This window comes from Pleurodeles waltl, chromosome 6 (assembly GCF_031143425.1).
Source record: "Pleurodeles waltl isolate 20211129_DDA chromosome 6, aPleWal1.hap1.20221129, whole genome shotgun sequence".
Lineage (NCBI taxonomy): Eukaryota > Metazoa > Chordata > Amphibia > Caudata > Salamandridae > Pleurodeles > Pleurodeles waltl.
The window spans coordinates 1,455,244,816-1,455,271,957 of record NC_090445.1 but is presented as its reverse complement, the minus strand read 5'-3'; the positions used below and the strand labels follow the sequence as shown (position 1 = coordinate 1,455,271,957).

Below are 27,142 nucleotides of genomic sequence, written 5' to 3'. Positions count from 1 at the left end.
CTGAAAATGTCACTTTGAGAAACCTGGCATTTTCTTGCCCTTTTGGTGACTGTAGCATGTCGCTGGTCATATGACAGTTGGGCTTTGTGTATTAATTCAAGACAGCCACACAAAATAGAGAGCTTAGGTGTGCTTCGATAGGCCATAACTGTGAGGATGAGAGGAGGGAGCTGGACTCAACATCAATTACACCCGAACAGTCTGTGTCCTGTCTCTGCATGGAGCACTGCATACTTCCTGTAGTTAGTCTGGAGCCAGGGCCAGGAAGACAGGGTATCTGTGCATTTCAAAGGTGTGCCTCTAGAAGCTTCTCCACACTTCAAAAGCACAACTGTGTATAAATACTGGACCTCAGACACCAACCAACCAACCAACTCTTTAGTACACTTCTGGACTTATGGATATTCTACCAGAAAACAGGACTGCTGTGCTGCTACAAGGACAGCCACTCTGCTGGGAGGCTGCTCTTAAGGAACTGGTGCCTTGCTGTGTTGACCTGCTGCCCTCTTGCTTGGGAAAAGACTGGGCCTGTAAATTCATCTTGACCACAGTGACTCCAAGGGTAGTCTGCTGGCTTCATAATCTGAGCCTCGGGTAAATCTGAGCCTCAGGGAAATAAAAGGCTCCTAAATAGTTCCTAGCCCAAGCTGCAGCAATCCCCCCCCCCCCCCCCAACCCCTAAGTAGTGCCTCTCAGGTCCTTGACCCTTGGTGTGGCTCACTAACTCTTCAAATCAAGCGGTTGGGCTCTTTACGCACAGGTCCATTCACACCAAGACCACGCTGCTCGCACTGAAAATCTGTTCAAGGTGCTGTCGGCACGTCTTTTCGTACAGCTGCATCGACATCAGCGAACAGCCAACGGGAGGCACCAGCTCTCCTGTCTGCGACTCCTGGCACCGCACTGACAGCCTCCTGTGATGCTCTCCTTTCTCTTCATGACCCTCTTCAATGCGAACTGAACTCCTGGCACAAAACTTAAGAGGGCAATCCTTCAGCAGGACTCATTTTGAACTGTATGCAATCCACGCTTCCTGGCAGTCAGCTTGAACTTTTGACTTTGAACCAGTCCAATGCGACCACATAGCCGAGGTTGAGGCTTTATGCTTTCAGGTGCTATTTTACACTTAAATATTTAAAAAATCGTAACTGCAGTTCTTTTGAATGGATCTTTGTCATTTTTTATTTATTACATTTATTTTTCTAACTTGGTGTGGCATACCTTTTGTATAGTATTTTCACTTTATTACTGTTTTATGTGCTGCACAAGTTCTTTACACATTGCCTCCAAGTTAAGCCGGACTACTCTGTGCCACTTCAAGTTACCCGGGGATTGAGCACAGGTTAATTTGAGGCTTGCTTGTAACCCTATTTCTCACACTTAATTTCTGCCATGACACTGCAGTTGCACCACATCAGCTGCACTGCTTCCATAACAGCAACAAAGGTGTGTCCCTCAGTAGGGGTCTTAAATGGAGAGTCAGATTTAGTCTATATTGAAGTGTGCAGACCACTAGCCTTTTGGAGGTCTAAATATAAGCCATCATCAGTGTAGTGAGGGCTGTGCTTAATTTCAACCTTTGACATACATTTGAAGACAAATGGAACCCTATACACCAACAGGGACTAGGGTAACACTAATATATACACAGTTGTCCTGTGGGACTCATTCCTAAGTGGATATCTCCTGTACATTCAAAGGAGTGCTTTTAACATTTCAACATAAAATAAATGCTACAGTAATTTTTAGAAACATGGCAAAGTCATAGTACAAAACTGATTTTCTGCCAAATATATATATAGTCACATGTATTTATATACACATCACTGCAGTTACACATGAAAGTGAAACCAGTGCAGTGCTCCAATGTGAAAATGCAACAGATCTTTAAAAAAACTCTTACAAATACAGAAAGACTGTACAGCCCCCTGGTTGTACACAGTTGTTTTATATACACCTGTCAAGGTTGTCTGATAAATCAATTTCTCCTACATTTTTGATGTTTCAATCCCATTTTATTTATAGCATCTCCTCAGGACTAAGTCATCTGACTTTCATCCTGCAGGTGATTAAAGACAGGAACTAGATTCCATCCTTAGTCTAGTAATATCTCCAATCTCCTCATGTTTCCAGTATGTTAACAGGGACTCACCACCTAGTAGGTTCAGTTTGAGCTTCTCAAAAGCTCCTTAGTCATGTATGTTGTATCTAACATTCTTGGCCTGATGAGGGGGACTACATAAAAATATATATCACATCCAACAATTAAAAAAAAACTGTCACACCTCCTAGTATGTATACCATATCTAGGTCAAAGTATCTGCAAGTGCTCCCAACATATGCGCTAACTATATGGGCCTATGCCATCTACTCAAACCAAAGCATGCACAATGTGCAAGCTGGTTGCATCCCTAATGGTGGAAAGTAGTACCTCATGTGCTATGAGGTCGGGCCTCACGTGTGCCAACTGTCACAATACCATGAAGTGTCCAAAATAGAATCCAAAACTAGTCAGAGACCGTCTGTGCCCTCAGTACTACCGTCATGTGCATGCAGTCTAATCCTATGGAATCGCTCAACATTAAAAAATGACCAAAAATAATGTCCACATCTAAAACATCCCTATGTATAAAATATCTCAAGGTGTATTCTCCAAATCTATGAGGTAGATTAACTGTACCAGCACATATGGGGCATAAACTGCACCTAAATAATTACTGCAAGCAGTGAAACGCGTTTCAGCAAGCGAAGTTGTGGCAGACACTGCATTCTTATCTTCCCTTGTCCCCTGTACAGCTAGTCCGCTACTCGTCCGTGGCCATTTTAAGGGAAACTAAATAGACTATACCCTCCAATGATGTCCTCAGACCAGCATCTGGTCCTATTCATCTACAACTCCTCCAGGGACTCTCCTACAAGTGTGCAAAACTCATCACAGTTATGGTAAAATGTGAGAGGCAGATACATTGCAGTATATAATGTCATCACCAGTATCCTTTCCAATCATTAGCGTATATATGAGTAACTGTATTTTAGTTGCTCTACAGCGCACAAAAAAGGATGGTGGATGTGAGTCTGCCGTGGATGAGGGTAATGAGGAGGTGGGTGGGGGTTGCAGGGGAGGGTGATGCAGGGTAGGGGACAGGAGACTTAAGATGGACCAGATATGGAAGTTACTAACGTGGAACGTGTAGGGCCTTAAGAAGCGGTGACAGATGTATTCATACCCAAGACGGTATGGGATCTCTGCTGCCTTCCTACAGGTAACACATACCTGGGGGACTGTATTAGCTAGTTGTATAGGAGGTGGAGGGGACCGCTATTTGTGACGCCATACTCCAGTCATGCCGGGGGGTGGAGGGTTGGGGGGAGCGCTGATCTGTGTGGCATCGAGGATCCCATTTTCAGCTACAAATGTCATGGTTATCACAGAGGGGAAGTATGTTGCTATGTCGGGTATGCTGATGCCAGGGCTCTGCCTGATTAATGTCTACACCCCCAAAGTGGACAATGCTGAATGTCTTTGGTACTATATTGAGGGCAGCAACACACTATTTGGGTCCAATGGTGATAGTCGCAGGGGATCTAAATTGCATGTTGGATGGCACTGTGGACTTTTTCACCCCCTAGGGTGGACACAAAGCCAGCTATGACCGGGGCACTCCAGGAGGTCAGGGGAGTCTTGGCAACTGCAGGATGTCTGGAGGGTACCTAATCCACCGAGCTGTACGTATTCATGTTTTACTTTGGCGACTGGGATGTACAGCAGCATAGATTATTGCCTTATATCGGGTAGCTTGGTTCAAGACTTAGTTACTCTTACATACCTAGTACACTACCTGTTGGACCATTCCCCTTTCTGTTTTCTTATAAAATGGGTAGGAGGGCCCCTAGGATTCCTCTTTCGCAGCTCTGGGGGACCTAGCCTTTACACAAACCATATCTGAAGTACTGGATCACTACTTTGAAAATAAATTGTGAGAGCACGAATGTGAGGGCCACGGACTGGGATGCCATAAAGGTGCTTCTTCTGGCGAGGGGATGGCAATGCATGAGATCAAAATGCAGCTCATGTCCAAGACTGGGTGCCCTAGAAGAGTGTCTGTCCGCGAAGCTGCAGCATTTGCTAGAATGGAAGGAGTCAAACGGGAGCTAACTGAGATATGATACCAACTGGACAAATTTGTGCACACCAGCTATAGGCAGCGCCTAAATGCAGAAGGTGACAGGGCGGTTAAGATGCTGGCTGTGCTTCTACTTAGTGACTTCCAGAGGACACCTGTGGTAGGGGTGCAGGTTGCCCAGGGAAGGTAGGTGCACTCCCAGCAGGAAATCACAGAGGTCTTAGCGACCCATCTGCAATGGGTATGTGCGGCACCATATGGGGCTTCGTGAACAGCTAGGGAGGAGTACCTGACCAGCCTACAAACGGTCAGACTACGAAGAGAGAAGCAGGGAACACCTGGTTGCGCCCCTCACTAAAGAATAAATCATAGGAGCAATCTGTGCCCTGAAATGGGCAAAAGTCCCCAGAGGGGATGGCTGGCTGGCTGAGTTCTACCTGAGGAGGCGGGCTTTTTCGCAGATAGCCTACAGGTATGGTACAATGAGGTGCCCGAGTCAATGAGAGAGGTGCTCAGTTATGTTACCCAAATCAGGTCAGGATGTTAGGGAGGTCTTCTCTTACTGCCACCTTTCCATGCTGTACGTGGATGTGAAAATACTCTGCAAAATCTTAGCAGCCAGGCTTTTGGACTACTTGCAATCCCAGATTCATGAAGATCAATGTGGTTTCATTCCATGCAGAAACACCCTGTGTAATTTATGTTGGCTCTCGCTGGTTATGGATGTGCCAAAATTGAGGCATGACCCCTATGCATTGGCATTGTTTGATAAAGAACAAGACAATAATTCCCGCTCTTGGGAATCGCCGTTGTACGTGCCTCAGAAGAAGGGCATTGGGGATGCCTATTTTAAATGGGTACAAATTCTCTATGGGGGCCCTGCCATGAGGGTATGAAAGGCTGTTGCACCGCTTCTCCCTACACAGATCAATCAATCAATCAATCAATCAAAGGCATTTGTATAGCGCACTGCTCACCCGGAGGGTCTCAAGGCGCTGGGGGGGGGGGGGGGGAAACGCTACTGCTCGAACAGCCAGGTCTTGAGTTGCTTCCTGAAGGCGAGATGGTCTTGCGTTGTCCGGAGGTGGATGGGGAGGGAGTTCCATGTCTCAGATGCACTAGACAAGGCTGCCCACTATTGCCGCTTCTCATTAGTGACGGATCCCCTAGCGTGCAGGTTGCGTTTGGTATTGCAGGGATTACTGATCGGGAAGATAACACATCTCGTCTCCCTGTATGCAGGTTAGGCCCTGGTATATTTATGGCAGCCTGAGTACTCGGCCCCCCCACTTAGCAGGTCTGGCAGAATTAGGGGAGGTCTCTGGGCTTCACATCATCGGTCCAGCATCAGACAGAAAAATCGGGACCACTTCCATAGACAATGAAGTCGACATGCAAAGAGCTGGCGTCGGTCATGGCACCGTGAGAGGGTTGAGAGAAGGACAGAACACGGGCTCAAATGGCCCAGCTGGTGACAAGGGCAAACCTACAAGGGGTATCCCCAAGTGGAAGGCCTATCAGCTCTAATGGGGCCTAAAGGCATGCCAGAAGAAGTTAGGGATCCAACGAGGTAGCGCTTGGCTGCACTGAACTCTTCAATCTAATGCTGTGTTTGATGAAGGCCCCGAAAACTGGATTGGGCCAGAAACAGCTGTGGAAGCAGCTCAGAAGTCGGCTGACTTCAGGAGCGAGAATAGAAAGGTGACAGCAACTTGGAATGGTCCCTGAGAGTAGTCTTATGCCAGGCGAGGTAAAGTTTTGCTTCATGTTCTCTGTTTGCTTTCGGTTTAATTCATGAGCAGACACTGCAGGCTTTGGAGTCGTGACTCGACCCCAGACACACCTTATGGGGACCAAAGGGACTTGTTGTCCGTACAGGGTTTAAAACCTGTCATTTTAGGGGGTTGATATCCCTTGCACGCACAAATTTTGTTTTGAAAAATACAGGTGTTTAGTGTTTCAGAGATGAGGTGCTCCGGATCTGCTTCTGGTGGAGCAGGAAGAGAGGAATTTTAGTTGGAGAATTGGGGGTGGTACCTACATAGTCTCTGTGCCTCATATCTGAAGTGGTGCAGTGTCTGTGCAGAACCGCAGGGCACCACCTTCCAGTGTGAAGAGGTACTGCTGAAAAGTTTCTTGATCCAGTCAGATGATTGGACAATATTCAAAAGGTGAGGAATCTGCGTCTAGAAGCCTCTATCAGAATGACACAGAAATACTCAACCACATGCACTTCAAGTGAAGTGATAATTATCAAAAAACAAACAAAACCTGAAAGTAGCCTGCTAGGCTTAGTTTATTATTTTACAAAATGGCACTATAATGACATTAGGGCAGCAGGATGCAATAGAGGATTTGCCTCTTGTGAATCACATCCCCCCACACCCATACTCGGCCACCGAAATTAATAACAATACACTCAGCGCATCAGCAACAAAGCATATGCGTTAACTATTTAATAAACAGATAACTGTTGCACAAACGCAATACATGTACATGCCATAGGATGGTGTGCAAGACGTGAGTAAAAAGGTTAACCGAAATGCCTACTTACTAAGGTTAAAGAACTGCTGCCAAAATGCTTCCATCCACCTCTGAAGCTCATCTCTGCTGTCCGCTGCAAAGATTTGAGTCATAGCCTCCCCAGATACTGGGTTGATGACCGAAAAACTGTTTGATCTCTTTGATGAGTCTTTATCCATAGCACGAATTCTTGTTTCCTATACATTTCAGATGAGAATAATTAAAGTATACAAGAAAATCACTACCTTTAAATATTGACAAAGTAACATAAGTCTTTCTGTTTAGGAGTTGGAAACTAGTTTCACTTTTCTTTCTGTAACAAATAGCAAAGTTACTTGCCTGTAACCTTAGTTTAACAAAATGGGTTAAATTACAAATTAACAGGTTCTTAAACATTAATTAGGGTGATCCTAGCACACCTTAAAACAGTATCTGACACTGTAAGCCTTTAGATTTCGTTAACAGCATGTGTTTTAAACAGTACACAGAGGTAGGAGGAGAATCCCAGAGAGCCCCAGAACCATCTTATATTTATGAAGGATCTGATAATCCTGAATGACAGGGCAGATATTTACGTCTTGGGGAAGATGGGTGAATCTAAGCAAAACGCATACACTGAAAATGATTAATATACCTCACTGTTCATGAAGATTTACGTTTGAAGAATAATTAAGATGCATCTCAGAATCTAGGGCCTGATTTAGAACTCGACGGACGGGTTACTCCATCACAACGGTGACGGATATCCTGTCCGACAAAATCTAAATTCTAACATTCTATGAGATTTAGATTTCCACGGAGTAGCCCACCCACAGAGTTCTAAATCTGGCCCTTAGTGTTTTCAGTGTCTTCACAGAACTTGGCAGCATAGGTAGGGACCACCAGATTTGGAGACCAGTTAGAATGACAAAAACACACATATTTATCTTTAGCTCTATTTAGCGCTTCACTTTTGTAGGCCAGGCACTATGTGGCAAAACCGGAAACTATAATAGAGCTTAATCAAAACACTGAAGGCGCACCATCTTACATGCAACCAAATGCACTTCAACATTAGCTGCTCAGCTGTAAAGCCTCCCGTCAGTTTCCCATACTGGAGCCAAATAGTGTAAAATATAAACAAAGGTTGACAAGTTTGTTACGAGTTTAGTGGCAAAACGACAGACCACGAATCTATGAGTATTGGCAACACATTAACAAACTCGCTCCTCTATCCTAGCTGTTTCCCTTTTCCATCTATTGAACAGATTCCGATTGAAAAAGGGTTAAAAAGGGCAGCTTTAAGTGGTTCCAACCAGAGGACTTAAATTAATGCTAGCATAATTTCTGAAAGATACATCAAGCTGTTACACTCCTCAAATATTGTTGATTGATACATGTTTAGGGAAGACCAAAGCTACCTTAGATTCAGCATAATGTAGTCAAGATGTCATGAAGGAAAGAGCTAGTCACAATTTAATAATGCTACGTGCAAGAGACAAACCACTGGATGAAGCCTGTGATTAAAACTTTACTGACAGGAAAGAAAATCCACAAAACTAAGGGATCAGAGTTTGGAGGAACGAGAGCTCTTGATTTTCCAAATGCTTTGCTCCCTATCTCAATAAGCGGTAGGGGAATTACTTAGTTTTGCACAGCACAGAATCAGCTATCTCCGCACCAGAAGCGCTTGACACAGTCGCAGTGGTAGCAGCCACGCCATAACCAGTGTGAGACTATGCCACAATTATGTTGGCCCAATCTACCATGTACACCAGGGTCATTGATTTAGTATTTTTCACAAACTGTGGTTTCAAGAATAAAAGCATATTTCTTTCAGAACAGGTAGTTTTTAGCAGACGTATTTAAATGAGCAAGCCTCTGTTTCTCAAACAAATACTCGAGAGGTCTTAGGTTGAGATCAAGAATTCCACTTCTTTCCCAGACTAACAGGTTCAGGACCAATGAACAAAGTCATGACCAACATTGAAGTCTAAAATGTTCTAAGAACTTTCTGACTGAAACAATGTTAAAGGAATTTTCCTGGATCCAACACCCTTTAAAGTGATGCGGATCCACCCCCATGCCGGCTCAAGGAGCAAAGAATTGGCATTGTTGAATTCTAATAGGTCTCAGGAAGCTCAATGAAGGCAGAATCACAAGACTGGAGAATAAAATATAAGGACAGACTGGTTAAACCCCCATGCAAAGGGGCCCAGAGATCACTGCTCAACTCACTGAACTTCTAATTCTCCACTAACTACAAAGACAGACTACAACAATTATCACTGAAATAGGTCATTTCACCAGCTACAAAGCTGCTTGCCAAAGACACATGTGAGAGAAAATTAAAGTTTAGCGAGCTGTATCAGACTTTTTAAAACCTCGGACCCCATTAGGCACAAATACCAGTGATCTGATGGCTTTCCATGATGCCCTTTGCCAGTTCTTTCAATAGAGCAGGCAAATGTACGACTTAGACTGGCAGTGGTGATTGGCGGCACTGAAGCAGAAAACAAAACCACAAAGCAAAAGCGAAGAACAGAGTGTCCAGATAGAGGTTATTGTAAAACCACTAATAACTATTTGCTACTTACATCCCACAAGAAAAGTGTGCATGTAAAAACACATACTAAACCTTTTATTTATAGAAATTAACTTAAAATAAAAAGCTTTTGTTAGGTATCAATTAAAGCTTATGAACTAAAAATATCCAAGGTGTAGGTCCTTTCTGATATATGCATAAAGGGCCATGTCAAGATTTTCATGAAGAGGAAATATGGCATGCTGACAAATGTAGCCTTATAAAAGAAAATGTTCTTGTCTTACATTTAGTGAATTAGGAACAGGACGCTGCTGAACTCAAAGTCTTCTGAATAACTTAGACAATTGCACTTGTGTCTTTGCATGAAAAAAAGCTCTTCGCATGTGCAGGCAAGAGACTATAGGAAGATCTAAGATGGCAGATCAACTAATTGGTTATCTTGATTTTTTTTTCAGAACCAAGATCAATTGAAGGACTTCTTGAAGAGTGAAGAATGTAGTCAATTGAAATGGGCCCAAGATGGGACATCAGTCTCTTAAAACTACTACACAATGGTGGTGTGCCCAAGATGGCAAACTAACCGGATGCTTTCCATCTCGGCTCCCAGCCTGACCTGCATATAATGATACATACCTCTATTCTCCCAGGACACGGTGTCACCTGATGTAAATTAAAACTGCCCCCATTAGAGGAGTTATCATTGGAATCTATAACAGTCAGTCCTGATCTGGGGCTGAACGCAAGACACTTACTGGACTGTAGGCGAGTTGAGGCCTGGCGTCGGTGAATCCAAGTGGGGTGCTGCTTGAGGAAATGCCTGAGCCGGCAGTCATGGAGAGGCTGCAGCCTTCCTGTTATGTTTAATCCATGGTATCTCCATGGTGATCGCTTTGGTGATAGAATTCTGGTTCTCGGGATTCTATGGTGAACGGTTGGGAACTTGGTGAAAGACGACATCGAAGGAGGTTGGAGCTGGTTGTTGTGGGTGGATGCTGAATAAAGGAGATTTCAATAAGGAGAGACTCTGTGTCAAGTGGCGACGAGCTTTACTGCATCCACCCTTCATCGGACCTACGCGACATTTTGGCTGCCTGTAATTTATTCGTTTATGTACTTTTCCAGTGTGTGGAACAACAGCTGATTTTACAGCTGACCCGGAGCAATGCGCTTTTGTAATGCGCGCATTCTCATTGGAAACAACTTTTATTAATGCGCACGTCTTTAACAAAAGCGCGGCTGAGCAATCATACCTGTTTTATCTATTTATATCACGTGAGCGTGGTTACTCTTTCCGCAGAGCTCACACTTCATCCCTTTGTGCACAGAGCGCCGCTCTGTCCCAGGGCTGTTATAACAGTCAGCTGTTTGCAGCAGTATGTAGCGGCATGAGCCGATCTAAGTGTCAGTATCCAGCGCGTCAGTATCCAGCGTTAGCTGCTTGCTGCAGTGTGTAACGCTACAACAGTGAGCGCGACCGATACATCCAGCTCCTCCGACGGCGCTCACACCTCACCTCTTGGCTGTACTCTTATTAGTCTTCAAAAAGACTCGGCAAGGGTTTTCCAGCCCTGTATCATCATCTGCGCATAGAAAGTTGAACACTGAGCCTGCAGGAAGATAATATCAGCGTAATGATTATGTTCAACAACATAAACTTACTGTATTCTGGTGAACCTTGCCCCACTGACTTTGAATAAACGTGGATTCCTTTTGTTTTTGTTTTTTTTCCTTTTAGCAGGAAGTTCCTCATCACAGGAAGTGAATATAAACTAGTGTGCTAACCCAGAGAATTCTGGCACATTCAGGAAGTGCAACAGTTTTATTTACAATTTCATTATTTTTCAACAACAATGACTCAACAACCTCTTCTCACTTTATCTCAGCCTCCACAATTTCTATCTGAACGGGGTGAGTCAATTCTACCATGGAAGAAATGGATAAATTTATTTGATTCATACTTAATTGGTATTGGTGGAGAAAATTTTTCCCCTGCGAGAAAACAAGGCATTTTATTACATAATCTAGGAATTGAAGGACGGTATATTTATGACAGCTTTGATTTAATAACTATTGGGATAGCCGAGGGTGAACCTAGAGATATCTACGAGATGTCACTCATGATGTTAAAAAAACACTTTGGTGGTCGCATAAATGTTGTCATGGAAAGACAAGTTTTTCATGAGAGCACAAGCTAAAGATGAAAGAGTTGGCAATTACATTGCTTCACTCAAGACACTGGCTCAAACATGTGACTTTGCTGAACTTACAGACTCTCTAAAACGTGACCAACTTGTGCGTTGTACCAACAACTTTAGAGTCCAGGAAAAGCTGCTGGCAAAGAACCCAACCTTGCAGGAGGCGCAGATTATTGCTGAAAGTATGGAACATGCCATTTTATGGGCCAAGGAGATGAAGGGTGCAGGTCCCAGTCATGGCATCCATACTGAATCTACATTTCCAGTTTCTTCCTGTGATTGCGTTCAGGAATGTGTCCTTGTCCAGAAAGTGTCCAGTAAAGCAAAAACTAACAATGATACTCTGGAGAAGAGCAATGTCAGATGTTATAAGTGTGGAAATGTTGGTCATTTGGCTAACAACCCAAAATGTTTTGCTATGAATGTAAATTGCAGGAATTGTGGAAAAAGGGGGCATTTAGCGAAAGTTTGTAAAAGCTCGAAAGTTAACATGGTCAATGAGTCAGCAAGCACACATCAGATGATTTTGCAGGTTGATTACACAAATCGACAGTGCAGTGAAAATAAATTAGTCATGCCAAAGTGTGATATTGGGATTGATGGGAAAACTGTCCCAGTTCTTGCTGATTCTGGATCCCCTTTTACATTAATTGGAGACAAGAATTGGGAAAGGATCTTTGCAGGTGAAAGAATTGAACTAATTCCACCTGATATAGACCCTATTGGATATGGTGGACAGAAGATTGACCTTATTGGATATTCTGTGATGACAATAGAATTTAAAGGACGTGAAACAGTAGGGAAAGTTTATGTAGCAAAACGGGGTAATAATCTGTTAGGGTGGCGTCATCAAAGGGATTTAGGTATTGTTCTGAACCCGAATACTCCTGACCAGGTTCTTTCTGTTTCCAATTTGGGTGATGAGGAAATTGTAAACAATTTTCAGGAGGTCTTAAGTGATGGACTTGGACTACTGAAACATTTTAAACATAAAATTATTTTAAAGTCCAATGCTAGACCAGTTGTGTACAAAGTGAGAAAGGTACCTCATTTGATGTTGCAGCCCTTACAAGATGAACTTGACAGATTACTGGGTTTAGGTGTTATAGAGGAGATTGAAGCCTCAGAGTGGTTAGCACCCATAGTTTTGGTTCCCAAAGATAATGGAAAAAAAATCAGATTATGTGTTGACCTTAGAGGTCTCAATCAGTGCATTTGGGTAGACCGCCAGTCGTTGCCTAATATCAATGAGACTTTGACCACGTTAACTGGGGCAAATGTTTTCAGTGTTTTAGATCTCTCAGCAGCGTACCATCAGATCCTGCTCGATGAAGATTCAAAACACCTTACCTCTTTTGTCACTCCTTTGGGGGCATTCAGATATGTTAGAATGCCTTTCGGGTTGGCGTCTGCTGCCGCTTGTTTTCAGAGAGTGATGAAGGAAGTACTCAAGGGTCTTAGTTCTGTTCTGTTTTTTCAGGACGATATTCTTGTTTATGGCAAAAACACTGATGAGCATGATTCCATTTTAAAAGCTGTACTTGTGAGATTGAGAGAGAATGGTTTGACTGTGAAGAAAGAGATGTAAATTTAGAGTTGGAAGTGTTTCGTTTCTTGGTCATACCATCTCTGGAGATGGTATCAAACCAAAATTAGAGTTAGCAAAATCAATTATGTCTGTACCAATACCTATAGACAAAGATCAAGTACAATCGTTTTTGGGCCTGGCAGAATACTATTCTAAATTTATCAAGAATTTTGCTAGCATTGTCCAACCATTAAGAATGATTCTGAAGAAGGGTGTGAAGTATGATTGGACCCCACAATGTGAGGAGGCATTTAATGCAGTGAAAAATGACATAGGGAAGATGCCCACCTTAGGCCATTTTGATGTAAAGCGTAAAACATTCTTATCCACTGATGCTAGTATGAAAGGTCTTGGTGCGGTCCTTTCACAGCATGTGGATAGAGAAGAAAGAGTGGTGGCGTTTGCATCACGTTCCCTTAGAAGTCAAGAAGAACGTATTCAGTAATTGAGCGTGAAGCATTAGCCTGTATCTGGGCCATAAACCATTTCAAATATTATTTATGGGGTTTACCGTTTGTGCTCAGGAGTGACCATAAACCTTTGGTACAGATGTTCACCTGTCAGAACATTGAGAGTACGACACCACGTATTAAGCGTTGGGTAGAAAGTTTGTTAGATTTTAATTATCTTATGGAATATTTTCCAGGCAAGAAGAATATTCCTGCAGATTTCTTGTCTAGATCATCAGTGGTTGATTGTAGTTTTGATGGGCAAATTCCTGTGCTGTGGATTAAGGAATCTGCTCTAGACAAGGTGGAATGGGATGGAGAATGTAGTAAAGACCCGGTTTTAAAGTTGGTTATGGACTATGTGGTTCAGGGTTGGCCATGCTTGCGTGAGTGTCATGAAGATACCAAAGCATTTTGGAACGTTAGGGATGAGTTGAGTATTATCGATGGCAATTTGTTCAGAAATAATAGGTTGGTTCCTCCTTTCAGTTTACGTGAGAAACTGATTAACTTAGGCCATGAAGGACATCTAGGTAGAAATCTTACAAAATCTAGCATTAGAGAGTGCTATTGGTGGCCGGGTCTGGATAAACAGGTAGAAGCTCTTGTCAAGGACTGTTTACAATGTGCTGGAAATGATAAATCCAGAATAGTTCGGACTGCTCCTTTATCTCCAGTTTCTATTCCCAATGAACCTTGGGTCAAATCGGGTCTGGATTTGGTAGGACCTTTTGAAATGTTACCATACAATGAAAGATTTGTGATTATACTTCCAAATGGGTCACTGCTAGCTGTGTACACTCTGTTACCACCAGAACTGTGATAGATTTTTTGACTGATGTATTTGCTTGTGAAGGAATTCCCAGAGTGATAGTGACTGATAATGGGGTTCAGTTCACTTCCTCAGAGATGAAGGATTTCCTTAGGAATCTGGCAATCTCTCATTATCGCACTGCACTCTATGCTCCCCAAGCTAATGGGTTAGTTGAGAAAATGAATCATTGGTGAAGGCAAGTGCTCAAGTAGCTCTAGAGAACAAATGGCCATTAAAGACTGTTTTGAGGGAGAAGTTGTGGGCTCACAGGAATGCACCCAACGTTGTTACCGGTATGTCTCCATTTCGTATTTTGAAGGGCAGGTTAGCAGGCTCGAAGTTGAATCCTTCATGGTTGCATTCTAAAACTCAAGTTAGAGTAAAGTTTCGTGACACAGAGAATATTCAAGCCAGAATAATTGCGAACCAGAAAGTATAAGAAACGATTTGATGAGAGGCGTTGTGTGCGACAAAAGAGTTGGTGTGTAGGTGATCTGGTGTTTATTAAGAAACCTGTTTGGTGTCCTAAAGGAGAATCTAAATATGTTGGACCGAGGAGGATTGTAGAAGTGAAGAAGAATGTTGTTGTCCTGGAAGTGGTGAGGTTTGGAGCATGTCTCGACTAGCTAAGTGTACCAAGTTATCAGATGAACATGATACTGTTTTGCCTGATGTGGATGTGAATGTGGGAGTAAGAAGGAGTGGAAGGAACTGCACATATCCTAGACATCTTAGGGATTTTGTAAGTTGAATGATACTCAAGCCATGCATTAAATACTTGTGTTAAGAACTGTAATGCACATTTTGTAATGTTTTTGCAACTTGTTAATTTCTCTGCAAATCTTATGTTATGTTGTTGTTATGTAAATGTATATAGTTATTAGGGGGGGGGAATTAACATTTCGTGTTATTTAAAGAGGGAGATGTGTTATGTTTAATCCATGGTATCTCCATGGTGATCGCTTTGGTGATAGAATCCTCGTTCTCTGGATTCTATGGTGAACAGTTGGGAACTTGGTGAAAGACGACATCGAAGGAGGTTGGAGCTGGTTGTTGTGGGTGGATGCTGAATAAAGGAGATTTAAATAAGGAGAGACTCTGTGTCACTTCCCTCCAGAGAAGGGATAGATTGGCTTAGGCCACTGCCAAACACAAATCCCCTTTGATGCAGTGGTGGGGCCAGACGGCACATAGGGCCTGGGATTGGTGAACCACAAGCAGAGTGCCAAGGCCCATGAGGTAAAGGGATTCAGCCACCTATAGATGTGCTGTAGATGGCAGAAAGTGGACAAGGTGAACATATGGGTATGGGAGGATCTTGTCTGGGGATGCAGCTTTGCAGTAAGATAGCAGAGATTACGAAATGTCACAGAGGTGATGATCTGATGGCCAGCCTGAATGCAATGTACAGTTTTGAGGCTTTATGAAACAGGAAAGGCACCTGTTTCCCCTTTGTGCCAGACCAGTCAGCATCTACACAGAGGCCCTTATGTGGATCAACTACATCAAGACCCCTAAGCAGCTCAGTTAGCATCACAGTACAACACAGGTTTCCCAAACCATTGGCTGTTCTGTGGAGAGGAGAGAGATTTATTGGGAGACAGAATATATCTAACCTATTTTTACCCTCATCACATAATGTTATTGTATAACCTCAAATCAGTCAATCTCCGAGTGGAGATGCTTGCATTAAGTCTAACCACTGGTAATCACTAGGTTAGCATTCCAAACCATCGTTCTTTTGCCACCCATGCTACCTCAGATTAGACTCAGCCATTTGCAAACCAGTCTTGGTCCTGCTACAGTGGGAACTGTCCAGCTGACTGCCAAGCCATGTCCTTTCTGAACCAAAACACAAGCAACTCAAGACCAGTTTCATGTTTATTATGTTGTCTTTTTTTATTACGAAGACTCTGACCAAATTTCGGGATACTAGGGTGACCGTTGGGTACTTTTATCTACATCTGCTGTAGATCCCCGTTAAGATTAATATCTAAAGTGCTCCTTGGAAAACAGTTGAGCCCATCCTGGTTTATAGGAACCAGAATTAGACGTAATGATGAAAAATGACACCAACAGGGTGAGGGTCAAACAAATATCCCCCAAAGGATCATTGGTTTTGAAAGTAAATTCAGTCAGAAAGTGACTGAATGGGTGAGGTTATAGCATGCCTGTATGTGACGAGATCAATGAGAAATGACCCTGACTCGATCAGCCAATTAGTTTTGGACGCAGAAGCCAGGCCTGAAACATCTGAGGAGCACCCCGCAGCCAAAACTTCTCTTGCCTACACAGTGGATCATCAAATGAGGCTGGCCTTCAACAAGGTGGAAGATCTGGAACACTCTTCCTGTAGGGAAAACCTGTCGCCTGAGTGAGGAGGCCTAACAATCTACCTTGGCTGTTTTCACATCAGCCATGTTTTCAGAAATCCTTGGAGAGGAATACAGTAAGTTGATGATCGACAAATTTCACAGAGTGGGTCATAGGCAGACAGACATCAACAAAGACAACCAAGAGACATTTTGGTCAAGTTTCACTACTACTTGGAAAAAGTTTTTTTTTTTTTTTTTTTAAAGGTGCAAGAGCTCAGCATCTTTTTCTTTCAAGACCACCCATGCTCCATTTATCAGGATTTTGCTCTGGCTACCCCAAAGCGGACAGCAGAATACAGAATGGTCACTCAGATGGCAAAAAAAATGGCATCAAGTATTGCTTGACCTATGCCTTTGGCCTCTTGAGTTAGGAGGTAAACAAGTCAAGACAAATGGTCGCCTTGCAATGTAAAAATTAGTCTGGTACTTCTTCATGGAGGAGAGACCAGCCAGATTGGAGTCACCCAAAGGGCCACGCCTCCTTACGGTGTGGCTCAGTGAATCAGGAATGGCTCCAGATGGGAGCTTTCAGAATCCTTAGTTCAAAGACTTCAATGCCCCCTGCAAGAAGGCAGGCTCTTGGTTTGCAACAGTAACATTGTACTCTGATGCTGATGAAATGTGACCCAGGAAAGAGGCTCATGTATAGATGGTACATGTTGATCATTGGCTACAGGGACAAAATGAGTCAATAATGTAAGGTTGGAAGCCCAGGCCTGAGGTAAACCCACAGCCTTCCATTGGCCCAAGATTGGCCCAGTCTGAGGACCTAGCTCATAGGAGCGATCAGGCTCAAAACGCTACCCCTCTCTCTCCCCCCCAAAAAAAGCAGAGACAGAGGCTGAGTTCAGCCCTGGTCACAATTATGAAGGAGGTTGGGGCCTGCACTATTTTATACTTCAGTTTTGTTACAAAATTGCTATGATTATTCACTGAGGGGAATGCAAATATAAGGTTGATGTTTACCTACAGCGCTAACCAGCCTACTCTCTTGCGTGCACCAAGCACCTCACTCAATTTAATGTCATGACAAGCATTACTACCCTTAACGCCCAAGGCTTTACTGTCTAAATAAGAGGAGGGCAGTTTGGAGAGCTTTAAAGTCCAGAGACCAGGCATTATATACAAATATATTATATCCATTATATTCCATTGGATGCCTGCAGGCGATCCACTTATTAAAACAGAACCAGCAGAGGTTCTGACATAGAGCCTATCAAACAGCTTTTTTGGCTTTGCATCTAATAAGGAGCCAGGGGTGGCCCTCCTGCTCAGGCACAATCTTCCTTACAGGAATTTTAAGACTGAGGTCAATAAAGAGGGACATTACAGGGCGGTCTAATTATGTTACAGTAATTATGCTAGCCACAGTATATGCCCTCAATATTTCACATGATGCAATTCCTGTCTATCCTCTCAAGGATGCCAAATGGGCAAATTATACTCACCTGGGATTTAATGAAGCATGGAACCCTCAGAAAGATAGGAAAGCATGCCTTTTTAAAATGGTTAAAACAAACTCTGGGAGAGTTAGGTTGTCAAGATGTGGCTATAGTTACACCCTTCAAATCTGAATGTAAGTACTAGTTGCATGTCCTTAGCACACATTCTCACAATGACTATGAATTAGTCAGCACTTCACTCCTTTCTGAGGTCAGTGGTTCACAAATAAGAGCAATAGCTACATCAGATCACCATGTGTCTGTTCATCTGGTGCCGAGGGTCAGGGAGTTTTCATTCAGCTGGTGCCTATCATTTGTTGCTTAGGGACCAGTCACATGTGACTAAGTCTGCCAACAAACTGATGAATATGTTAGCCTGAATGAGGAAGGTGTGGTGCTGTTTGGGATGTGGGACACCTTTAGTGGGTAATCCAATCCACTTAAAGTATTGCTAACCTACACTGCCTTCAATAATTAGAGGCACAGAACATGAACAAGAAGTACAAGAGCTGAAATGGGCTAGGGCAGAGAGTGCCCTAGCATGCAGCACCCCTGAGAGATACTCAACTATCCCAAAGTATCGGGATCCAGGGAGATAAACTGGAGAACCCCATACAAAAAGATGAGGTAAAGGAGCCAATAAAGGCTGTGAAGTATAATAGAGCCCCTGGTACTGCCTGACTGGTTTACGCTCCAATTTTAAAAACTGTACTGAAGCAAATTGATACCCAAATGAACAGCCCTGTTTAATCACTGTGCATAGGTGGGATATATGACCCCCCACTTGGGGATGTTAGGGGGCTTAGGGGTAGATTTAGTCTTTCTGAAACCAGGCAAAGATCCACGAAAGTCGGCCGCTTAGTAGGGGCCAAGGAGATCTATTCCATTCAAATTATCCCATGCTGTTAAATTTGAACTGCTGGGACGTGGACTTTTGAGGCTGTTTTTTCATCTCATGGGTAGGCATGATAAAAGCCATCCTGATGAATGTTTTTCCTCGTTTATTACACGTTTCAGGCTCTCCTGGTCTAGTTTGACACGGCAACCGCAAGTTAATATAGCAACAATTAACATGCTTCCGCTAGAGGGGAAAGGCAGCCAGGGACTCACTCGGTCTCTTAACTTAGAGCAGAAGACAAGACTGGCTGGCCCTGCCCGATATCTCCTTATATTTTGTCGCTTTCCAATTGAAGGCAGTGGTGAAATGATCCAAGGGGGACTCGCAGAAGAACTTGAGGCATATGGCCTATGCTAGTGTCCGCAGGCCTCTTTGGGATCTGGTCTGGCTGGACAAAAAGCTCAGGCCTCCACCTTAGCTCACCAGTGGCCACAACACTGAGTCTGGGACACATACATAGAAGTCAAAGGCCTAGTAGCCTAACCCTCACGATACACTCCAATGTATTACAATACTGACTTCACCTCCTGCAGCTGACGGCACTCCATTCAGAGGTTGGAGGGAAGAGGGTTTTAGGGTGCTTGTTGCCTCCATACCCAAGACTTACATACAATGTGAGTCTGATTTAGGCCTCTCTGAGAAGGGCAATACGTTCAGTTCTGACACTGGGTCACCAATGCTGCAATTCTCCTAGGTGCCACAGGAGATCAAAAGCATTCAAATCTTTATTTTCTAAGCTGGGGGGGGGGGGGGGTGGGGGGGGGGGTCGAGAGGTATTATGTCCAACTTACACCAGACTGATTGCACAGGAAGCTCCTCAGATTTGGCCACTTAATCAAGAGTAGGAACAGGTGTTAGCCAAAACATATTTAAAAAAAAAAAACAGTGGGAATGGTTAAGCAAAGACAATCACTGGTCTTTCACATCATTGTTGGGTAGGGAGATTAATTAGAAAATATGGTATGGCTGGCATTATTCTCCCTTCTGCGTGCACCAAATGTTTCCGAATGCGAAGGGGCTGCAGGATAAGAGCTAATGTGATGCACATTTGGCAGGCGCCTATAACAGACTGAATTAGACATTTCTAAAAGTGATTAGCATACAGTTCTTCAGTGCTTGGGACAGCTAAACTCATGATCTCTTTCCACTGGAAGAGTACTCCACCACTCTCCGGGTGGCACTACAGGTTATGGACGATTTTAGCCAAGGAATAATTAACTAACAGTATGAATTGCACAATGGTTTGCAGCCAAATGGAAGCCATTGTACTGGGCCGTCTGCAGGGGCCTATCAGGCACTATGCTGCCTCCCAGGTTGAAGGCACAGGACCTTTTTGACAGATGGGTGGGCGAAGTAAGAGGAGGATTCTGTAGTATGGCTTGCATGACAGGGGCCTAGAAACTGTACCTGCTGAGCGTACACTTCACCTTTTCGTAGCTGACAGGATTGCTGGCAGACATAGTATTCCCTTCAGGGGTGGACATTTGAGGTGTTACATGTTACACCAAAGTACACATTTTAGTATATTAGGCTTCCATTGTATCTTGGATCATTTTTCTGAACAATGCCATCCATAGGAACTGTGCTAAAGACCTGTATTATATGAATGCAGGGGCTTGCTCGCAGACTTGTTGAGCACTTGACGAGAAGTACTGCTTTTTATACATAATTTCAATAAAAAGATTCACACAAAAAATCTTCAGAATCTCATGTCCTGAAATTTGGACTAGTCTCCTCCAGGATAACAGGAATACCGGGATATTTATTGAGATATGTAATGTACCAGTAGTTTGGATTCTGCAGCTGTGGGTTTTGATAAGAGGCTCTGTGGGAAAAAACAACTGATCATTTGAGCCAAGAAATGGCTGCTGACATCAAAGCTATATGGTCTTGTGCTGTAGTTCATTAGTAAGCTAGCACCATTGGAAGGGGACATGCAGCAATACTTCTCAGCCAGACTTAGCAGAAAAGGGCACCATTCCCTGACTGGTCTCAAAAGACCGCAATTGCATTACCAATAGTTGCATCAAGAGAGGAATCCCCTATGCAAAAAAGATTTATCCTACTCTCTTCAGTTCTCCAAAATGTGGTCCAACAAGGGAGTCTAGGGATGCCAAAATATGCATTTTGTAGCAGTGCAGAATAGCAAGGGAGTTTGTGGCTCCAGTTTAGATAGCTCTCCTGGGTGCTGATTGGCTTTCCTCAAATCCTCCATATTTTCTTCTTTGCAGTAAGAATGTGTGGAACGTGGAGTTACTCTTTGTTTTGTATATGGTTACAATCTAGACTATCTGTCCCTTGTCCAACCTTCAGACAGAGCTAACGCCACTAATTGGGTTTGTCTAAAAGCAATTCTGCAAATGGGAGATCATTCTAATTCAGATAAGAGTCGAAGTTATGTCAAGGTGCTGGAATATTTTCAGAACATTGAGGCTTCTATTTCCAAAATTCTCTTAGATTTAACATAACTTTACCTAAAGCCATTACAAATATTTGAGATAGGTTTGTAGGTAGTTCCAGGTCCTTCATCCAGTCTAAATAACATCTAATCAGTTGTTGAAGACAGTTAGCAACCCTTCCTGGGAAAGCATCATTCAGGTACAAAGCTAAAGCGATGCGCTCACTATTCATCCTTTGAGAATACTGGATCTTTTGACTCTTTCTTTCTCTCTGAATTAAATGATTCTGTGCATTCCCCCACTTGGTCCACAAAGCAATTGATGCATGGGCTTGACAATTTATTTAAGGCTGTCTCAATCCCCAATGTAAAATTATTCCCTAGTTTTCCAATATTTACACTGTGGAAAGCTCTGGTTAAGTCCACAAAGAGTATAAAGTGATTTTGGGATTTTACATACTTTATGGCTAACAAGTACCAACACACATTGTTTCCCTGGTACCCAAACTTGGCCTAAAATCATACTGTTTCTGCCAATATAATTCTCTTGTCTGCCCAAGCTTTGAAACATGACGTAAGGCAAATCCTTATCTTCTTTCACGGTTAGTTGTAGGCAGCCACAGCAGACCAAATTATTTCCAGAACAGTAGTTTTACACAAAAGAAATCAGTTACATTTCCAGACACAATTTCCTCTTAATCAGAGAGCAAAGGAACATGTGGTGGAATTCACCATTTATATATTTTGAACAAGCTAGTTTTACCACATTAGCAGATTTCTCAATTCTTTCTTCCAAATATTTTTTTGCTTACTGTCAAAAGAAACAGAAAGGAAGGAGAAGCAGGAAAAAAGGATGAGATTAGATCAAAAGACAGAAACTTCCTCCAGAATGCATCCAAATGAGGAGACAAACATATTGGAAACAGTAGGCATCAATACATTACTGCATTTCAGCTTCTTTACCAAGATCCAGCCTTTCATTACGTTCGAAGGAAAGGCTTAGCTTTTGTCCCTACCTGTAAAAAACAGATTCAGATCTTTTTCAGAAGATCAGGCTTAAAGAATAGCTTTATTTTTTATTTTTTATTTATCATCCATTAGTCTACCAGAAAAATCCCCGAAACAGCCCCCTTCATTACATGCATGTGACCAAAACAAACATCCAGACTTCAAATAAGCCTACCTTGTTAACAGGAACTTTCATGAAAGGCTCTATTTTATCATCAATTTCTTCTGGAGAGTAGTAGCAAAGAAGATGAAAACCTCTCAGCACACAAAATATCCTCTTCAAGCTGCAAACATTTCCAACTTGCTTCAAGAAACAAAAGAGAAATATTTATTTATGGCAGACTGGTAAATTAAGAAAATCTTCAATCACATTGTTGATATTTAAGCAATACAGCACATACTTTATGTCAGAAACCATAGGCGAGGATAGTGTGTGTTCTTTCTTCTTAATTATAATCTAACAATCAGGGATTAGTAACACTATAGTACACGTCCTATAAGTGATAGAAAAAACACGAACCCCGATTCAGCCAATTTGCTGCGAGACGTAACCCTTGAAAGGGACAAGAGCTTCCTGTCCTTCCTTTTTCTAAGCTGCACTAGCAGCAAAATTAGGACACCTCACTTTCTCCTCATATGTATAGATGCTAATGACTAATTAAGATCTTGTACTGTCCTAATTCTTAAATTGGCTTTATTGTGGGACTGCATAACTTTGTTTTTCACCCTCTCGCAGCACCATGACAAAGCCGTAGGATCAGCATGGAGACTCCTTATGCAGCTCCGTGCTAGTTGTGCTTCTGTGATGCAGTCCTTGGATCGCCAGAGGGTGCTTGCAGCACCACTTTTCCCCCATCTACAATCCTGCCCTTAGACGCAGAGGAGAGAGTGGATAATTGTGGAAGATCTCCATTTCCAAATGATACTGCACTGCAATCAACACCCATAGGACCAGAATTCCAACCAGCAGGCCTGGAGTGTTTCACCCCAGTCTGGGGTCAGCACACAGACCATATCTAGATCTATCTAGATAGGGGATAGCTGAGGTCTAGCCTGACACATCATAAGGGTGTAAACACCTTAACATCCTAGCTGGACCTTGGGTCTACCCTTTATAAGCCTCTAGCTATAAACCTTTGCTAACAAAGGTGGTCTCCAAAGCGTAGGGACCTGCCATTCTCTAAAGCCATAGCAAAGGCCTTTTTGGTATGGTGTCTATTAGGAAACCCCTCTACAAAAAGAATTAGGTAAATTCATTTCAACCTTCACATCCCTGAATAAGTCCCACCCCTGAATAAAAACAAGTCTGAGCAACAAAGGTTTTCCCAAAAGGCTGGTTGTGGAAAGGGTGCTCACAATAGAGGGCACTATTCAAGGAGGGGGGAAATGGCACAGCCAGGCAAGATTTGGGAGGCTTCTCCCCCTGCAGAGATGCCAAGGAAATAGAATTAGTCTGGAAAGTTTTTCATTCTATACAATTGCATAAGTAGGAGGCAGATTGTTGAAGTTTTAACACAGCTGGGAAAAATTATCAGCCCTTGGGTCCTCCAAACTGTCAAATGGGTTCACACAGAACCATTTGCGGCTCTCCCGTTCAATCACACATTCCACAATGCCTCGGTTTCTCAAAAAGGACTCTCTCTAATAAGTCAGGAAGTCCCAGAACACAAAGTCTGCACTACAAGGGCTTACCTACACCAGAGAGGTTTTGTCAGCAATATATATATATTTTTCCCCATTACCATAAGAGTAATTTTAATGTTTAACTAAACAACAAAGATCTTACACTGGACTTGCTTTGATAGGTGAACATTGTGTAGTGTGAAATCACCCACTATAATGAAACAATGCCTTATCAAGGCTTTCAGGCCTAAACCCAGACATTACCAGAGGGTGCAGGTAAGTAGTTTTACAAAGGAAAACTTACTTTCACCATGCTCCTACAAATAAACTATGAAATAAAGTGAAAAGAGCCAAGTTGGTCCTACAAATAAGTATTGCACAATCGTTCTCCAGGGTAGAGACTTCTTTTAAGCTTTTGATTTGTTGCATGATTGCGGATGAAAACATACAAGAGCATCTTAAATCAATTTTCCATCACTGGTATCACCAACCAGAACAGTGGACAGAGGGACGATGGACACACCACAGAACTTTGACTTACCTTTTGATTAAGAAATCCTGCATTAACATCTTCAGTCATAAAGGCTGGCTGGGCAACAACACAACAACACATATTGCCATACAAAGGGAGCCAAAAGGACGCTTCCTCTAAAAAAAAAAAATAAAAAAAAAAAGTGAATATTTAAAAAGGTTAATAGAAAGTACAAACATTCTTGTGTAATTTACAACACTACAACTGAACTTTTCAGATTATGAATATTAGTATTTGATGGTTCACTTTAAAGTTATTTCTAATAATCTCTAGAATCACAATAATCCAGACTTGATCACGCTGCACCTTATTCTCAATATAAGACAAAAGTTAGTGACAAGAGGTGGTTCTGTGCTGCATCATGTTATCAAGTAGTAGGACCAAACAATCTGCATGGCTTCTTCAGGACACCCCCTTAATACAGTGAACTATATTCATAGCAAGATGTAAGGAGCACTTTTTAAAAGTAATGCTTTTAACTTATCCTCGTCCCACCTCTAGATGATCAAGGCCAGAGAACAAGATATTCAGCAACTGACCACCACACTCTTGTGCCACACAAATAACTTCCACCACCTCTGATAATCAGTGGTTCTCTGTAACCTTGATGTCCAAAGCATCATCTAGTTACATACCAACAGAAATATTAAACTATTACCTAATTTACAGTTCAAGAAAAGGGGCATTTGTGTGGCATAAACTATGTGTTACACTATGTGGACATCACATAATCTTACTTAAGGCCATTAATATTGCCATAAGAATTGTGGGCTTTAGCTATGGCACTGCTAGAATAGGATTTACTCTGGAGGGTTGAGAAAACCCTGGGAAGTATAAATGCAATGTCCAAGGAGAAGAACTTGTTTATTTAAAAATTGTCTCTGACCAACAAAAATGTATCGTCATTTAAATGGTTCAATAAAGCAGACATTAAACAAAAAAAAGAAATCTGTAGAATCACAGCAGCAACAACCTACATGTAGCAGACACACCCCTACTTTAAGGATGTAATGCAACCAATCTACTGTCTAACGGATGTTCAAGAAATATTATATGGGTAATCTTAAAAGAATCATACCGCCTTAAATCTGTAGAATTGTGCAGTAAACAATATCCTTGAATGTATTTCCGGCAGGTAACTTCCTTCTTTAGGAACACTAAAGGATGAGGAATTTGTGGTGTTATGACTGATCCACCATGACAGAAAGGGACGTAAAACAGGCTAATTGATTTCCTTGTTACTGGACTACTGTATAATAAAAGTAGTCTTCTATTGTCCTTACTGAAAAAAATTCAATTTTCTTCTGAAACATCTGCCAATTTATTTTCAGGCACCAAAAGACTAGGAACATCCTACTGGTGACGCACTTACATCTGGGACTATAAAATACGAATTTTTCTACTACTTCCTTGAAATCTGTTGAGTGCTTGTTTAGCTATTAACCTAAAACCAGATGAACTCCGCAGGAGCCATTGCCATAATCTGGCCAAATTACTGTCAATTCAGAATTTTGCAGTTTTTCCAATGAAAAAGACAACCTCCCTTTTCATAACACACTGTGATTGATGCCTGCAGACTAAATCGACCCCATAAAGAATCACTGGCACAGCCAATATGATATCCTTTAATGTGTTAATTCTTGCAAACTGTCTTAAAAAGTCAGCAACATTTAGACTTCGGTCAACATGTTCCTTATTTCTAAAATGCCATAAAATATAAAAATATGGTTTTTACTAAAATGTATTTCACAAACTACACTCAGTGCTTTAGAAACCTTTCACATGCATCCAGTTTCCAGCATGCTAAATACTGTGTTGTGTAATTAAAACAAAACAAACTAAAGAACTTTTCAACAGTAATATCTACCATAATTCACATTGGGAGACATAACCGTCCGCACTGAAATTTTGAAGATTCCTCTATAGAGAGTACTGTCTAGGATTGTAGGTTACAATGTACTGTGTTAAATATGCTGTACATTATGAGTTAGAATCCTAAAGAAAGTTTCAAAAGCACAATCTGTGCAATAACAGCTTTAACATATGAATCAATGGTGAGTAAACAGGATTACCAAATATTGTTTTTACTAGACCAGTGTGTTTGCTTCTTAGCGCCTTCCTGTCCTGTCCCTGTCAGCATGATAGGTGTGGCTTTAGTTATTTGAGGAATATGAATAAGGCAACATAGGACATGCCACAATACAGAATACCCAATGTTTTCAATTAAGTTGTGTACTTAAAAAAAAAAAAAGTGTTGGTTGATGCCTAACTGCCTGAGCTTTTTATTACCAACTCAAAGGAACCTTTGGAGAGCAGAAAAAGCAACTCCATCAGGATTTGCAAGTTCTCTTCCTGAGTTCATTCTGGTGTGGGAGGATAGTGGGGTGGGGAAGAAGAGACATTTGTCTGAAGTACTGGATCTACAGCCAGCAAGAAACTGTTGGTCCTGCCCCAGCATGGACCATTTTGGGCAAATTAAAGTGGATAGACTGTCAAGGCAGCAGCAGAAGAAGAGTTAATGATTGGTTCTTGCTGCCCTGCACATCTGTCAGCACTGTGTCCACAATCCAGAAAGCACTGAACTAGTAGCTCCAAAACAGACTCTGATTGCTACCGCGGTCTGTAATTCAATCTTTGAATTTACAGAAC

General features: G+C 42.3%; 1 protein-coding gene across 2 annotated transcripts in view; it reads right to left on the bottom strand.

Annotated features, from left to right (window-relative positions):
• The window catches only part of RTKN2 (rhotekin 2), a 266,886-nt gene that overhangs the window by 75,748 nt on the left and 163,996 nt on the right, over positions 1-27,142 (bottom strand). For both annotated transcript variants that reach the window (XM_069240910.1, XM_069240911.1), the window contains exons 8-10: positions 24,503-24,609; positions 22,514-22,642; positions 6,679-6,844 (exon numbers count right to left, since the gene is read on the bottom strand). In XM_069240910.1, coding sequence (XP_069097011.1) covers positions 6,679-6,844; positions 22,514-22,642; positions 24,503-24,609 — 402 coding nt within the window. The remainder of the gene's footprint in view (positions 1-6,678; positions 6,845-22,513; positions 22,643-24,502; positions 24,610-27,142) is intronic.